General features: G+C 37.6%; 2 protein-coding genes across 2 annotated transcripts; one reads left to right on the top strand and one right to left on the bottom strand.

The window, feature by feature from the left end:
* Window positions 1–188: 188 nt before the first annotated feature.
* On the top strand, window positions 189–10,740 carry LOC137721896 (protein CHROMATIN REMODELING 20-like). The gene is made up of 24 exons (XM_068460919.1): window positions 189–466; window positions 1,024–1,201; window positions 1,373–1,435; window positions 1,529–1,624; window positions 1,706–1,798; window positions 2,274–2,464; window positions 2,545–2,902; window positions 3,517–3,600; window positions 4,178–4,693; window positions 4,946–5,235; window positions 5,415–5,505; window positions 5,585–5,800; window positions 6,198–6,317; window positions 6,537–6,703; window positions 6,936–7,077; window positions 7,376–7,525; window positions 7,612–7,667; window positions 7,756–8,059; window positions 8,315–8,450; window positions 8,548–8,600; window positions 8,824–9,050; window positions 9,240–9,443; window positions 9,671–10,003; window positions 10,136–10,740. Exons 2-24 carry the CDS (start codon window positions 1,028–1,030, stop codon window positions 10,512–10,514), a joined length of 4,443 nt encoding a protein of 1,480 aa, XP_068317020.1. The 5' UTR covers window positions 189–466; window positions 1,024–1,027; the 3' UTR covers window positions 10,515–10,740.
* Window positions 10,741–11,052: 312 nt separating this feature from the next.
* Window positions 11,053–14,312, bottom strand: LOC137721897 (hypothetical protein At1g04090-like). Its single transcript, XM_068460920.1, has 2 exons — window positions 14,039–14,312; window positions 11,053–12,866 (listed from the first exon to the last, which is right to left on the bottom strand). Exons 1-2 carry the CDS (start codon window positions 14,145–14,147, stop codon window positions 11,281–11,283), a joined length of 1,695 nt encoding a protein of 564 aa, XP_068317021.1. The 5' UTR covers window positions 14,148–14,312; the 3' UTR covers window positions 11,053–11,280.
* Window positions 14,313–15,449: the final 1,137 nt, after the last annotated feature.

The raw sequence follows: 15,449 nt of genomic DNA on the forward strand, positions 1-15,449 counted from the left end.
TGTGTTTTTTTTAGTTAAAATATATAAAAATCTCAAGGGTAGTGACTTTTAATTTTTCAAAGTTACCAATACAATTACAAATTAATTAAATAATCCTCACTTTAAAAACATCTCCAATGGTTTTGTTAAACTTTTGCACGAATCAACAGTAGACATTAAACACAAAATCGAAAACCCTAGATCTTGAAATTACACAAAATTTGGGGGACCAAAAGAGAAAAACAACTAGCCACCCGCCTTCTTCCAATTTTTTTTTTTCGTTTTTTTTTTTTTTGGGGAAATCAACCATTTCTTTCATCTCCGTTCAATTCGATTCAAACAGATTCAAAAATCAGACACAGTACTACATAGTACACGGGGCATATTCTGCTCTGTACACACAGAAGAGAGAGAGAGAGAGAGGAGAGACCACGAAGGCTCTGCATTTTCTCGTCACCGTAGCTACGTGGGCTTTCTTCCCTTTCCGGTAAGTTGCTTCAGGTTCCTTGCTTCTTCTTCTTCATCATCATCCTCTTCTTCTTCTTGTTTCTGGAAACGGCGCAAAACTTTGATCGTTTGGTTATTTGGGGAAGATAGAAATATGGTGTTTTGGTATGCCCAAATGAAAAGTTTTGGTTTTTATGCAAGTAGGAATGTGGGTTTTACTTTGTTGAATCGAAAATCGTCTCGAAAACTTTGATTCTTTTTAACCAATTATCCCATAAAGGTAATCAATTTAATGAAATAGTAAGGGATGAAGTTTTGGTATGAACTCATATGCCATTTTTGCCTGGACTGTTGGAGATTTATGTGTTTTTCATTTGAGAGTTGGATTAGAATTGCACCGGTTCTCAACTTATGAAATTGGTTATGTGGTGATGTTATCGTTTGGGTTTGTTTTTAATTTCGTTTACCGGAGAGTAGGCCGGTTTTGGGTGAGAGTAACTCAGCATTACGAATTATTAAGTGAGCTGTTTTGGCTTTCCTATGTACTTGTTTTGAGGCTTGCTTTTGAGTTTTATGTGCGTTGGTCTTGTTGGGCAGTAAAATGGAGGAAAGCCATGAGCCAATGGAGGAAAACGGCGAGCAAGTGGAGGAAAGCCATGAGCAAGTGGAAAATATTGGGAGTGCTTCTAGTGGCAGTGATAGTGATTCTTTTATAGATGATTCAGAAGTTGATGAAGTAGCGATATCCGGAGAAGATGAAAAATCGCATATAGAGGCAAGTCCTCACTCATGATAGTTTTTTATTCGCCGTAATTTATTTTCTCAAGGAAGCTACGAACCAATTAGATACTGCTGTCGCACTCTACTGCTATTATCTATATTTGGAAAGCTTGAAGCCTTTTATTTTTATTTCCAAAAGTATGACAATTTGATCTTTGTTATGCAGGAACCATTATCGGATAAAGAAATAGAGGAGCTCATTGCTGAATTTTTGGAGGTTGAGAGTAAGGTATCTATTTTTTCTTTACACAGATACACATATTTATATATGTTTTATGCACGCGCTGCTTAATTTGTTAGTTTTGTTTGACGCTCAATATAGGCTGCAGAGGCTCAAGAGGCACTTGAGAAAGAGTCTCTTGCCAAAGTGGAGAGTGAAGTTAGAAAGGAGTTGGCACAAACTCTTCATGGGGACGATGTTAGTTTCTTCCTTCAAATTCTTCCTTCTGGATTACATTGTCTTTATCAATCACTTATGCATTTTTTTTCTTGTCTATAGTTGGAAGCAGCTGTTGCAGAAGAAATGGATACTTTGATAGAAGAGTGGCAAGCTGAGCTTGATGAACTTGAGACTGAGAGTGCTCATTTGTTGGTCTGCTTCTTTCTTCAACCTGAGTAAATCTTTGGTTCCTAATGCATTGTTTACGGCTCTCATGTATTTTGAATCTGATATAATAAATTTCTACCGAAAATATAAATCAGGAGAGAGAAGGATTTGCTTCTTCTTGTGACTTATACAAGTTGGACACGAATTTGGCTAATCAACCCTCATTTGGTTCTGAGTGCTGTATTTATACTGACGAAAACTCCAAATGATTAGATGATTGGGATTTTAGCACACCTTTCATTTGTTATTGTGGGCATTCCATGCAATCTCTTTGTTTATTTTTGTTTATTAAAATACGGTTGCAAGTAAAATATATTGCACCTTTTGAATTAATCAGGTTGCCCAAGGGATTGTAGCCGCCTTCTTTATGTGATTCTTTTGCCTTTTTGATAGTATAATATAAACAAGTGAAATGTATTTTTACTTTCTGACCTCTTTTATTATATGCTTCTGTAAATAGGAACAACTTGATGGGGCTGGCATTGAGCTACCGAGCCTTTATAAGTGCATTGAAAGTCAGGCTCAGAATGGTTGCTGCACTGAAGCTTGGAAAAGACGGATACACTGGGTAGGGTCTCAAGAGACTGGAGAATTTACCGAGTCAAGGGCTGATGCGGAGCAGTATCTTCAAACCCACAGACCCGTGAGAAGGTACAGTTCTTTCCTTTTAGCATTATTGATTCTGCAAGGTATGAAGTTGATGGTACATGATTCTGCTTTTGTGGACTTAGGCGACACGGTAAACTATTGGAGGATGGTGCTAGTGGATTTCTGCAGAAAAAACTAGCCATAGATGGAAGCAAGGATGCTGTGACAGCTGATGTTGATTACTGGGGTTCTTTCAACAAATTATTTTCTGATGGTGCAACTGCGGGTGGTGCCTCGTTTGGCAGTAAGCACTGGGCTTCTGTTTATTTGGCCAGTACGCCACAGCAAGCTGCTGAGATGGGATTTAAGTTCCCTGGGGTCGATGAGGTAGAGGAGATTGATGACATTGATGGCAATTCTGGTGATCCATTTGTTGCAGCTGCTGTTGCAAACGAAAGAGAACTGGATCTCACTGAAGAACAAAAGAAAAATTATAGGAAGGTATGGTTGTGCTGTCCCAACGTCATATTTAAATATATTTTCATGTTACAATTACACACTAAAGAATTTGGCTACATTTACTTATTTTGTTTTCAGTTTGCATGTAACTTTTGTGATGAAATAAAATTTGTTTTTTTATATAAAACTACAAATTAACGTGGAAAGGACTGTAACAGTGTAAGTCATATTAGTCAGGAGATATTTAAAGCTTTTTCACTACTGTCTGGGGTTGTAGACATTCATATAGAAATCCTCTAATAAACCCTCCGTTGGTTTTTCAGTCTCTGTATAAACATGCAATATTTGCATGAATATTATGTGGTCTTACTTATTGGACCTAACATTGTGGTTACTGGTATTTGATTAGATGTCTTTCTGTCTAATCATCTGATGGCGATCTTCTTGTTGCTTGCAAACTTTTATTGGGTACAATGTTGCTCACAAATTGATTCACCTTTTTAGTATAGGAATATGTCAATATGTTTATTTACTTTTTTCACCAGTTGATAATTAATCCTATGTTGCTATTAGATTTAACATAGACACATGTTCTTTTTAACACCCAGTTGAGTTTTACTTAAGTTGATAGTATTTCTGTACTTTTTCATTGAAAGGTCAAAGAAGAAGATGATGTAAATGTTGATCGGAAGCTTCAAATTCGTTTGAAACGGAGGAGACATCGAAAGAGACGTAAACAGGTATCATTGCATCGCCCTTTATTTCGCTCCTCAAATTTCAAGTTGCAGTTTATACAACTTTTTAGAGTTTATCCCTGTGCTATTGCAGTTTGAGACAATTAGTACATGACCAGTACAATTTGTGTGCTTGTAATTAACTCTATTTAAGACATCCTATGGCTTTGCATTTATGGAGCCCTGCTTTATTTTATTTCAATTTGTAATTGTTGGGAATTGAACTAATAAGAGAGAACCGGCAGTCATATTATAGTAGACGTACTTTAATACAAATAAAGGAACAAAAAGCAACAGTCTCTTTGATGGTTTTAAGTGTCAGTGTATTTGTTATGTCTTGCTTTCCCCCCTTTTTGTAGCTCTAAGTTCATCAGGGCCTTTTTCTGTAGAAGTCTTGATTCATGAATGTGTCCAACATTTAGGCATACATTTAACATTCATTAATATCGATGTGTTTTTACTGTTATCTAATTAGGATGTTGTCAGGAAGAACTTTGTCTAGTTGAATCAGGACATGGATATGTTGTGCATTTCTCCATAAATTTAACATTCATTGATATCGTTTTATTTTTTATCAAATCAGGATGCTGTCAGTAAAGATTTTTGTGTAGTTGATCAGGAGATAGGAAGCAACATGGACCTGTCTTCGTCTATGCTTGACTCTTCTATCAGTATCTCAAATGGGAAAATTGATGAAGATCTGGAAACCGCTAATAACATTGACCAAGAAAGCATAACGAGTAACGGTGCTTCTCCGGTGACTAGTTCCAGTGAAGCAAGAGGCTCTAAGCGTCTGAGTAAGGATGAGGAGCTAAACATTGATAATAAGAGGAGTCGAACTGTGATTATAGATAGCGATGATGACACTCCACTGAAAGATAATTCAGACTGCAATGCGATAAAATCCGAGGACCAGTCATATGTGGAAGAGAATATCTGCATAGCTGCCACCGGTGGTCTCCCTTCACAGAGTCTGAATGATAAGCTCTACTGCACTGCTTGTAGTAAGCATGCTGTTGAAGTGTGCTCACATCCACTTCTGAAGGTGATTATTTGTGCGGATTGCAGAAGCTTATTGGAAAAAAAGATGCAGGTGAAGGTATGGCGATGAGTAACTTTTATGGTTTCTGTAATCTTTATTCGAATATTTTGTGTAACGTTTCATGATAGTGCAGGTAATTTAATGAATTGGCCATGAACAGATATTTTCAGTTAGAAATATTCTGTGTCTCTATTTATCATATTAATGAATTATAGTGTTACATGATTTTTTTTCTGCATCATTTAATGCTAATACTTAATTTATTTCAAGTAAATGCTAGATCTTTTATTGACCTAAGAAGGTGTGCAGGATCCTGATTGCTCCGAGTGTTATTGTGGGTGGTGTGGACAAAGCAAGGACCTAGTAAATTGTAAATCTTGCAAGACATTGGTTTGTGCGACTTGTATAAAGAGGAATATTGGAGAGGAATGCTTATCTGATGCCCAGACCTCTGGCTGGCAATGTTGTTTCTGTTGCCCAAGTCTTCTAAAGACATTGACATCACAATTAGAGCAAGCAATAAGTTCTCAGGATTTGATAGTATCTAGCTCTGATAGTGATTCAGATAGTTCAGATTCAGAGATAGATGTTGCCATAAGGTATATTTAGTATACTGCTCTCTCTCTCTCTCTCTCTCTCTCTCTCTCTCTCTCTCTCTCTCTCATTGCTGAGGCATGTAGCGATTGAATAGGAAATGGTGAACTTTATTCTTTAGCATTAGATACTTTCGGTTTACTCAGGTTGTTGTGTTTCTGAACATATTTCGTCTTTGTGTCAGTTCTAAGAGGAGGAGAAAGAAGAAAATTCGAAGGATCATTGATGATACTGAATTAGGAGAAGAAACCAGAAGGAAAATTGCAATTGAAAAGGTACCATCTAGTGCTGATTTTGTAATCTAAACAAGACGTTCTGGTACCACAAGTTTTTTCATAAATTTTTCTTCTGTAGGAACGTCAAGAACGCTTGATGTCTTTGCAAGTACAATTTTCTGCCAAATCTAAGATGAAGAGCTTTGCAACTTGTAATGGGAGATTACCCGAAGGCGCCAGCGCGGAAGTGCTGGGTGATGCATCAGCTGGTTATATAGTGAATGTTGTGAGGGAAAAAGGTGAAGAAGCTGTTAGAATTCCTCCAAGCATCTCAGCGAAATTGAAGGCTCATCAGGTTCGCTTGATCTGTTAACTATTTGTTCGTTGGATTTTCTTCTACGAATTCCCTTGTGCTATGTTTGGATTAGGAACTGTCAAGCTGATGTTATGACAGTTTCTTATCTGTTATTTTCAGCTATTGAAAAACCGGCAGTATATTGTTTACCCAGAGTCATGTCAGGACACATTTGATAAGATTTCCACGGCTCACCTTTTTCACTTGAAGTTCATTGTCATGTTCTGTTAAACCTTTTGTTGTTTCACATGTTTATCTAATTTGACCTCCTTCGCTGAGGGCACTAAGTATCTTCTGTTATTGCTTTATGTGTCATTAACTTTTAATGATTTAGTGCTGTTATCTTGTCATTGTTACAACTTGTAACATGAAGTAAAGGTCTGATTCGTTATTACAGATCACGGGTGTGAGATTTATATGGGAGAATATCATACAGTCAGTCAGAAAAGTGAAGGCTGGGGATAAAGGTCTTGGTTGCATTCTAGCTCACATGATGGGCCTTGGTAAAACTTTCCAGGTAGTATTCTGTCTCTTGAAAACTCTTCCCAAGAACTTTGAGTGTTTATTTAGATGTGCTGGATTCATTTTGAAATAGGTGTCAGTGCATGTGGAATGACCCTGCAGCCTAGTCGAATAGCAATCGTGCAAAATGCAAGGCTGTTTCTCATATTGTTTTGCAGGTCTTTTAAGTAGTTGATTGATATACTTTGCATAACTTGTCAAATTGCTTTTGCAGGTCATAGCTTTTCTGTACACTGCAATGAGAAGTATTGATTTGGGATTAAATACTGCACTTATCGTCACCCCTGTGAATGTGCTGCACAATTGGCGTCAAGAGTTCATGAAGTGGAGGCCTTCAGAACTGAAGCCCCTTCGCATCTTCATGCTAGAAGATGTGTCAAGGTTTGGTCAAATATTTCTATATTGTCTTATTCCAATTTCATCACTATAAAACATTTGGTCTAATAGATCGTTGAAGAAATGCCAATGACCTAAGATGATGGCATTACGAAGTGAAGTTGTTCTTTTGACGGCTGTCTTCCATTCATTACATAGACTAATTGTAGCTCATTATAGCTCCGATTGGGGAGATGGAGACACCAAGATGCTGACATGATTCTCCCTTGTTTGTCAGGGATAGAAGAGCAGAATTGCTTGCAAAGTGGAGAAGGAAGGGTGGTGTTTTTTTAATTGGCTACTCGGCTTTTAGAAACTTATCCTTTGGAAAGAATGTGAAGGATAGGCAGATAGCTACAGAAATTTGTCATGCCTTGCAGGTTGGTTGACGTTAATTGTTAACCTCTATATTTGTCTTTAATGTCATACTTTTCAACTATGCATTACAATGTGAATTATTTCTTCTTCAATTTGTTGGACTTAAACCAAACGTTTAGGATTAATCTTATTCTTGTCTAGTTGTTACATAGGTGCTCTGGTGTAAGTTATGAAATCACTTACTTCGTAAGCTGTTAAACAAATAATGTCATATTGTCATTAGCACACATCGATACTTTAGCACGATCCAATTGAATTTTTTTAAAGCTTCTTTCCTATTGTTACATTTCCAACTGTCAGGATGGAACGGATATACTTGTTTGTGATGAGGCCCATGTTATTAAGAATACCAGGGCTGATGTAACCCATGCCTTAAAACAAGTGAAATGCCAGAGAAGGATAGCATTAACTGGATCACCACTTCAGAACAATCTCATGGAATATTACTGTGTGAGTTACTCGAAAGCTATTCATTTTGCTGTTTCTTACGCACCTACCTACTGCCTTGATTCATTTGAAATTTTAATCTTTTACAGATGGTTGATTTTGTAAGGGAAGGTTTTCTTGGAAGCAGCCATGAGTTTCGGAATCGGTAAAACTTCATCATTTAAACCCCGTTTTCTGTCTAATTTCTTTTTGTTGTTTTCATATATCTTAAAATTGCCTCCTGTTGCATGCAGATTTCAAAATCCCATAGAGTATGGTCAACATACTAATTCAACTGTGGATGATGTGAAAATCATGAACCAACGGTCTCATATTCTTTATGAAGAGTTGAAAGGATTTGTTCAGAGAATGGACATGAATGTGGTGAAGAAGGACTTACCACCAAAAACCGTGTTTGTAATAGCTGTGAAACTTTCAACCTTACAGAGGAAATTATACAAGAGATTTCTTGTTGCCCACGGATTCACCAAGGACAAGGATTATAATGAAAAGATAGGGAAGAGAAGTTTTTTTGCTGGCTACCAAGCCTTAGCTCAGGTATATCTTAGCACACTTGTTATGTTCTCAACTTCCATTATTCATTATAGGCTTTTAGTAACATGCACTCACTCACGCACACACGCATGCATGATCGCAAAAGCATCTAGTCCTACACAAAAGGATCCACTCCTAAGCGTTTCATTAACCTTTGTTGACATTATATTTAGTGACAAGGATCGTCTTCTAGTCTATTGTGTGTCTATCTCTGTCTTTCGTGATAGTTGTAATATATGAGCTTTTTGTTGGTAGTAGATATGGAACCATCCTGGGATCTTGCAACTAAGAAAAGATGACAAAGACTATGAGAGACGTGGAGATGCCATTGAGAATTTTCTTGCAGATGACAGCTCTAGTGACGAAAACATTGATTATAATTTGGGTTTTGGAGGTATTATATACAATGTCAATTTGGGTGAATGTATATTCACGTGTTTGGCAGCAGTTCTTATAAGTATCTAACAAGGGTAACATATCGTGCTTTGCAGAGAAAAATGTGAATGAAATTTTGCCAGGAAAAAAAGATGACATTTTTCGAAAGGTATGGATATGAACAAACTATAATGTTGGTTTGTAACCTTGTATTCATTTTTCACTTCTTTACTAATTCTTTTACGGTCTATTTGGCTTAATTTGAAATGCTCCATTTTTTTGTATTTTAGTAGGAAAACTAATAAGAATAAAGGCTTTACTTTGTAGTTTGGGTTACTATTGTTGTTTTCGTGGGGCGTAATGCTGACTAGTGACCATTTATCAATTTTCAGGATTGGTGGAATGATCTTCTCCATGAAAATGACTATAAAGAGCTTGATTACAGTGGTAAAATGGTACTCCTGCTTGACATTCTAGCTATGAGTTCTGATGTGGGGGATAAGGCATTGGTATTTAGCCAGAGCATACCAACCCTTGACCTCATCGAACTTTATCTTTCAAGGCTACCTCGACATGGGAACAAAGGGAAGTTTTGGAAGAAAGGAAAAGATTGGTACAGGTTGGTACATATTACCGAGAACAATTTACAGTTTGACAGACAGCTTAGCTTTTCTTCTCAGCTTCCGTGTTGCCCCAAACCATATATCCTTTTTCTTACTCTATTTCCTGCATATGTAGCTGCAGTGTCTTTTGTATAAAAGTTTTTATTTGGGTTATGTCGTTTTTACTAGATTCTTTATTGCTCCAGGCTAGATGGGAGAACAGAGGGCTCAGAAAGGCAAAGACTGGTGGAACGATTTAATGATCCCCTGAATAAGAGGGTGAAATGTGTTATAATCTCCACCAGAGCTGGATCGTTAGGGATAAATCTCTATGCTGCTAATCGTGTAATAATAGTTGATGGTTCTTGGAATCCAACATACGATCTTCAGGCTATATATCGTGCTTGGAGGTGAGTTTCAATTTTCTATTGCAGTCCTTAACTCAGTTTTTGTTTAGTAAATGTTCCTTGATAATGTAGTTTAGGGGCTATATAGCATTAGCGAGGGTTTGTTTTAGGATTTCCATACAACTTCAAATGTGCCAGACTGCAAGCCTGATGATATTCCTCCTTTACCAAGCCAACTTTCCATTCTCCGGTATGGCACATTGTAAATGATATGTTATTTCCATTTTCAGGTACGGCCAAACAAAGCCAGTGTTCGCTTACAGATTGATGGCACATGGAACTATGGAAGAAAAAATTTATAAGCGTCAGGTAACGAAGGAGGGCCTGGCTGCAAGGGTTGTTGATCGACAACAGGTACATAGGACAATATCTAAGGAAGAGATGTTGCATCTTTTTGAATTTGGTGATGATGAGAATCATGTGCTTGACCAAGATAGCGTATTCTTGAACGACAATGTGACTGGTAAAGTGGAAATTTTGCCGAAACACGTAGTGCCTCTTTCTCAAGGAAGTTGCTTTTCTGACAAGCTGATGGAAAGTTTACTTGGCAAGCATTCTCCAAGGTACATTCCCGTTCTATGTTCTTATTTTCTTTAGCATCCGTCGGTAACGGTAATTGCCTGTTACTCTGCCTCAATTGACAACTCATACCTCCCTCCCTCCCTCCGCTTACGTATGAACTACCTTGTTTTCAGTTGGATCGCAAATTTCCACGAACATGAGACCCTTTTGCAAGAGAACGAAGAAGAAAAGCTCACAAAGGAGGAGCAAGACATGGCTTGGGAAGTATACCGGAAATCATTTGGATGGGAGGAAGTGCAGAGAGTTCCTCTCAATGAATCTGCAGTCGACCAAAAACCCGCTGTATCAAATACTGCCTCATCTGCACCTACGAAGAGCATCCTTGCTGAATCCACGGTTAAGAATGCTTTTGTACAGCGGAAGTGCACTAATCTTTCGCATTTGCTGACACTAAGAAGTCAGGGCACGAAACAGGGTTGCAGCACCGTGTGTGGGGAATGTGGCCGCGAGCTGAGCTGGGAGGAGCACAGTCGAGATAGCAGGCTCAGGTAAACGATATTTCCTTCTGATTTGTTCTCGTAGTTTTTTCCGATGTAAAGTTCCGATTGTATATCGCGTTTGCTGTGAGTTCATTGCCCCTTTGACACCAAAGAAACAGGCTTGTGTAAATCAAAGTTACAACAATGAAATGAGCAGTCAAAATCTTGAAAGTTTTTCCTGTCCATGAATTTTTCGTGATTTTTTCTTAATTACTTAATTAATGTGTAATTATTCTGTACACATTTCTTTATTTGTCCATGCTCTTTTGTTTTATTCAATGCAAAGGCGAGAAAAAGAAAGTACGGAGGAGAAAATTGAATTTCGAGGATGTAAAAAGAAAAGAGAAAAACGAAATACTTCATGAATTTTCTAATTCGTATAAATTTATGGCAAATTTAGCCAATTTGATCACCGTATTTCATAATAATATCGGTTTCTTTCGAATCTGCCCCATTTCGGATTAACATGTAAACTTTAAGCAGTGTTCAATGCCATTTGTTTTAACTCGTTTGACATGGAAATTGGAATTCCGTACAACGACCTTTGTAAATAGCCGATTGAGTTCCTTCACCCCTCCCGGAAGAGATTTTCGGGGTCCCTACCGGACTTTTTTTTCCGATGATAATAAATACATCCGGCATGGTTCGACTAATGGAACAAACCTTTCGTAGTAGGGCGGCGTTACTTCCCGCCTCACGCTATTGCTTGTTACACAAGAAATTTGTTTACAACGTTGTTTCACACAAAAGTAGTTAAGATGACAATTTTGCTTGGAGAGCTAGCATCTTTCATCTCCTAACCAATTGTCCTTCTCCTTAGGGCCAGTTGGTCCTTCCTCCCCGTAGAGTTGCGTAGGAAACAACTCGATTAAGTTCTCGACCGAGAATCGAACAAAGAACGGAAGACGATCAATCAACTTATCTAGTTCCTCTCGTCCATCATACACAATGGTCGGACCCCAGTCTCGCATATACTGCAACCAACATGGTTCGGATATAACGCCTTTGCCAAGGTACTCGGCCGCGACAATTTGATACTTGGTGCTCGAATCAATGAAAAACTTGCTCCGAGCAGCGTCATTCCTTACCCCTATGTCAAACTTCGATGAACCCTGGAGGTAAGTCCCGGGATGAGCGTAGCTGCTATGACCGTGTTTTGAAGAATACACAATCGGCTTATTGCCTTCAATGAACTCCAAGTCAAAAGCATCCACCCATCTGCCACCGCTGTGCTCTGAGAAGTACACTTGCCAGAGTTCTCCGGTGAAGTTGTTCACTCGGAGAGTGAAGTGCTCCCAGTCACCGACATGTTCGCCTATCTTGTTCAATGCAAAACTTACCAAACCAATTTTAATGGCGGATGGTCCATTGAAGGGGCAGAACACCCACATGGCAATATCTGTAAAAGTTCCTCCCAGTGCTGGTTTTACATGAACGTATAGCTCCGCGCTGTCTATGTTTCCAGCCTTGATAAGATTTTTAACTTCATCGTCATTTGGCAAATCTATCCAAAAATCACTGTCATTTTCCCCTCCACCAGGCAAATTGGAGCCTCTGTGATCAATCGGTTCACCATTCCCAGTGTCTTCCCGGTACAAAAGTGCCCCATTTTTGAAAAACCATTGTACCGAAGATGGCATATAAACCTCATTAGGATGGAAGAACACTGTGGGACCATAGTGCTCAATTAGCGAATGAATCTGGTTCAGATTTGGCATTGCGTGCAAGGACGAATCAAAATTCTTCAAGCAAGAAACTTGTAGCTCTTCATTAGAATCCAAGTAGGTACTGCAAAAGAATGTACCCACCGGAACACCAGTGCAAAACATACCCCGTTTGCAGGGTCGTGTATTCCACACCTCAAATTTTGAATCCATTGCAAGTATCCGATCACATGTTTCACAAGTCTCTGTAAGATCTTCTCGTACGCATCTAACTTCTTCGGGGCTGGGTTCCTCAGGCATGTCAGTGACCACAAAACCCATGGCCTTATAACCAACAGGTGGGTTTGGCAACCAAATATAACCACAACCATTTTCACTTAAATCTGCATTGCAGACTAACGAGTAGTTAACCGGTTTTTCTAAAGCTGGTAACTCTAATGCTGAGTCCTGGGTACAACCATCTTCCGCCCTTCTGGCAACTGTTTCACGAGCCACAAGAACATACCCTTGCAATGGCTGGTCATTGGGCTGGCAGTAGTAACCGAGGCAAAAGAAGCCATCAGGGATCCCTGCAGGTCTATAAAATGTGACACCCTTTGATTTTCCACGCAACAGATTGCAGCTCCAGATGCTCTCAAACTTGGTTATTTGGGTAACTTCAATTTCTCCGAGGCGAATTCTTCCAGTAGCAAATCCTTCGCCTGAAGAAATGACAGTACACATTGTTCAGAAAATGAGCCCATAATAACACATTAACATTTATCCGATGACAGTAAAATCTTAGCATGACATTCATGTTCTAGGTTTATTAGTTATAATCTTTACTTTCCTCTTGGACCTGAGTATACACAGAAAAATCAACCTATACAAATATCAACGAAACTCGAAATCAAGCTCCTATGATGCAGTTTGGAGGCAAGCTTCAAACATTTTACATTAACCTTCAGTCAAGGAAGAATTTAGAACTTTAGAGATACCTTAAAAATTCGACACTTTAAAAACAAACATTGGAGATCACCAAAAGTTTATGGGCTGATTTGTAAGTGCTTTTAAAATAACTAAAAGCGCTTTTGGTAAAAGTGAGCATTGAATTCCAAAAGCACTCGAAGTGATTCCTGTGCTTCAAGTGCTTTTCCAAAATTTACTTGCATTTTTACTAAGGTTTAGATCCAAAAGCACTCTCATCAAAAACGCTTTCAATCATTTTAAAAAGCATTTTCCAACAAAACCTAGCATTGACCTTTTTTTTTTGGTAAAAAGAACATTGAAGCTTTCAAACTCCAAGAACTTCAATTTCCATGGCTTTTCAGAGTCTTTCAAATATTGACCAAGTTCATGAATTTGAGTGTATTTTTAAGTAGTCTCTCACATGATTGATTGCCGTTATATGAGTGTGATCTGATCTATTTACTACACAAATTTTAAAAATTCAGACTCATCTAACGACAATAAAAGCGGTGACCATGATTACCATTGCTAATTAATGATGACGAGCAAAAATATTTCCCAGGTAAACATTAATTTATTTAAATAAAACAAAGTTGGACCACCAAACATTGAAAAAAAAAAGATTGAGAGAAATGCATATGGGATCAAAGAAATCATGAGTCCAAAAGGATATCGGAGCAATTAGTAGTGAAACCATTTATTATCCGTCCTATTATTTTTACATTGTTCAACAAATACAAATTAGCAAATTTCATGACTTCAAGTTGCTGAAAAAAATGAGCTAAAACAAGACATAAAGCCTTCAATTCTTGAAGAACAGAGAAAAAGAAAGAAACCCATCAAAAAAGCAGTTGCGAGAGATAAGTGATTAACTGCAAAAGTGCTTTTTGTTTAGGAAAGAAAGGATCTTGATGGGAAATATTACCTTGAGGCCAGTGTGGAAGAGGTGAAGGCAGAGAGAAGGGCTGTGGCTCTGAGTAATCATACAATTGGTACTCACTGCTGCTCCACCACCAACACTCACACCCCAACATCTTCACTCTCTCAAATTCAAAAACCCACAAAAGCACTTCCAAGATTTCTGCTTTTCACTCACCCTCTCAAGTTTCTCTCTCCATCCATGTTTCCGAAATATTTTAGAGAGAGAGAGGAAATAGCTTTCTTTCTTTATTTCTCTCTCTACACTTGGGACTTGAGAGAAATAGCTTTCTTTCTTTATTTCTCTCTCTACACTTGGGACTTGAGAGAGAGAGAGAGAGAGAGAGAGAGAGAGAGTTGAAAAGAAAAGAAAAAGAGGTTGAGTGAATTCAGAGGAAGCTTTAGAGAGAGGGGAAAAGGCAGGAGCTGATGGAGGTTGGCTTGGTTTACTTTGTTGTCTGCTTTTGCGTAAGAGCCTTATACTTGGAAGGCGTTGGTTTCAAGCTTCTACCTTTTTCTTCGTTAATTTTTCGGAAGCCTTTTATTAATAAGGATACCTGTGTTTTGGAAATAATTTATATGACACGAGTATATTGTCACATACTATCTCGTGTTGATAAAACAAAAAGATAAGAATAAAAATTTAACATATCTTTATTTTACCAACACTAGTCATTCTTCTCACTCTCTTCGCTCATGCTCACTATTTATCTTATGAGATAGGAATCCATCTAGTAACTCATAAATATGAAAAATGAGAAAAGAGCTTTTAATTTAAATAATTAATTTTTATTAACTAATTATTGACGGATAGTTACTTTTAAAAGTTGAGAGTATGATTAGAGTATAACTTTTTTAAAGAGATCATAAATTAACATTTCGATAATCTTAGCTGAAATTTTTTACTTAAATTAAAGAGTGTGGTTGGAAACGATCTAACCATTTTATGATGTTTAAAGACCAAGAGAACTCCAATTAATTTAGGGGTAGAAGTTGAAATTAATCAAAGTCTCTACCTTTTTCTTATTCTCAAATTAATGTTTTTGCATATTATATGCAACAAATCATAAACCTTTATAACTTTTACATTACCATTAATATCTCAGTGCACTTACCATACCCTTAGATGATTTGTAAAAATAATTTTTTAGGAATATCCTCCAGGTGGCAGAATATTCTTTGTTTTTTGTGCATTTTACAGATTTTTTTTTAGAGCATAAAAAATTACAAAATTTTGTAAAATAAAGTCAAGAGGTGACCAAACCTCAGACAGAATGGAGAGTGAGGATACAGAATGATGGGTCATAACTTGAATGGTCGCCGACTCACCGCTTTAATGAGAAATTTTTAATGTACTTCGAATACAATCAATACATTATGTGTCATAATATACGTAGAAAGACGGTAAAAGATATTTT

The sequence above is a fragment of the Pyrus communis genome, chromosome 17 (assembly GCF_963583255.1).
Source record: "Pyrus communis chromosome 17, drPyrComm1.1, whole genome shotgun sequence".
NCBI classification, from domain to species: domain Eukaryota; kingdom Viridiplantae; phylum Streptophyta; class Magnoliopsida; order Rosales; family Rosaceae; genus Pyrus; species Pyrus communis.

What these genes read in the sequence shown, in the direction of transcription:
- LOC137721897 (XM_068460920.1), bottom strand. Translation starts at nt 14,147, where the DNA reads ATGTTGGGGTGTGAGTGTTGGTGGTGGAGCAGCAGTGAGTACCAATTG. An exon ending in TCTTCCACACTGGCCTCAAG is followed by an intron (nt 12,867 to 14,038) that starts GTAATATTTCCC and finishes TCATTTCTTCAG; the next exon opens with GCGAAGGATTTGCTACTGGA.
- LOC137721896 (XM_068460919.1), top strand. Translation starts at nt 1,028, where the DNA reads ATGGAGGAAAGCCATGAGCCAATGGAGGAAAACGGCGAGCAAGTGGAG. An exon ending in GGAAAATTGCAATTGAAAAG is followed by an intron (nt 5,506 to 5,584) that starts GTACCATCTAGT and finishes TTTCTTCTGTAG; the next exon opens with GAACGTCAAGAACGCTTGAT. An exon ending in ATCTCATGGAATATTACTGT is followed by an intron (nt 7,526 to 7,611) that starts GTGAGTTACTCG and finishes AATCTTTTACAG; the next exon opens with ATGGTTGATTTTGTAAGGGA.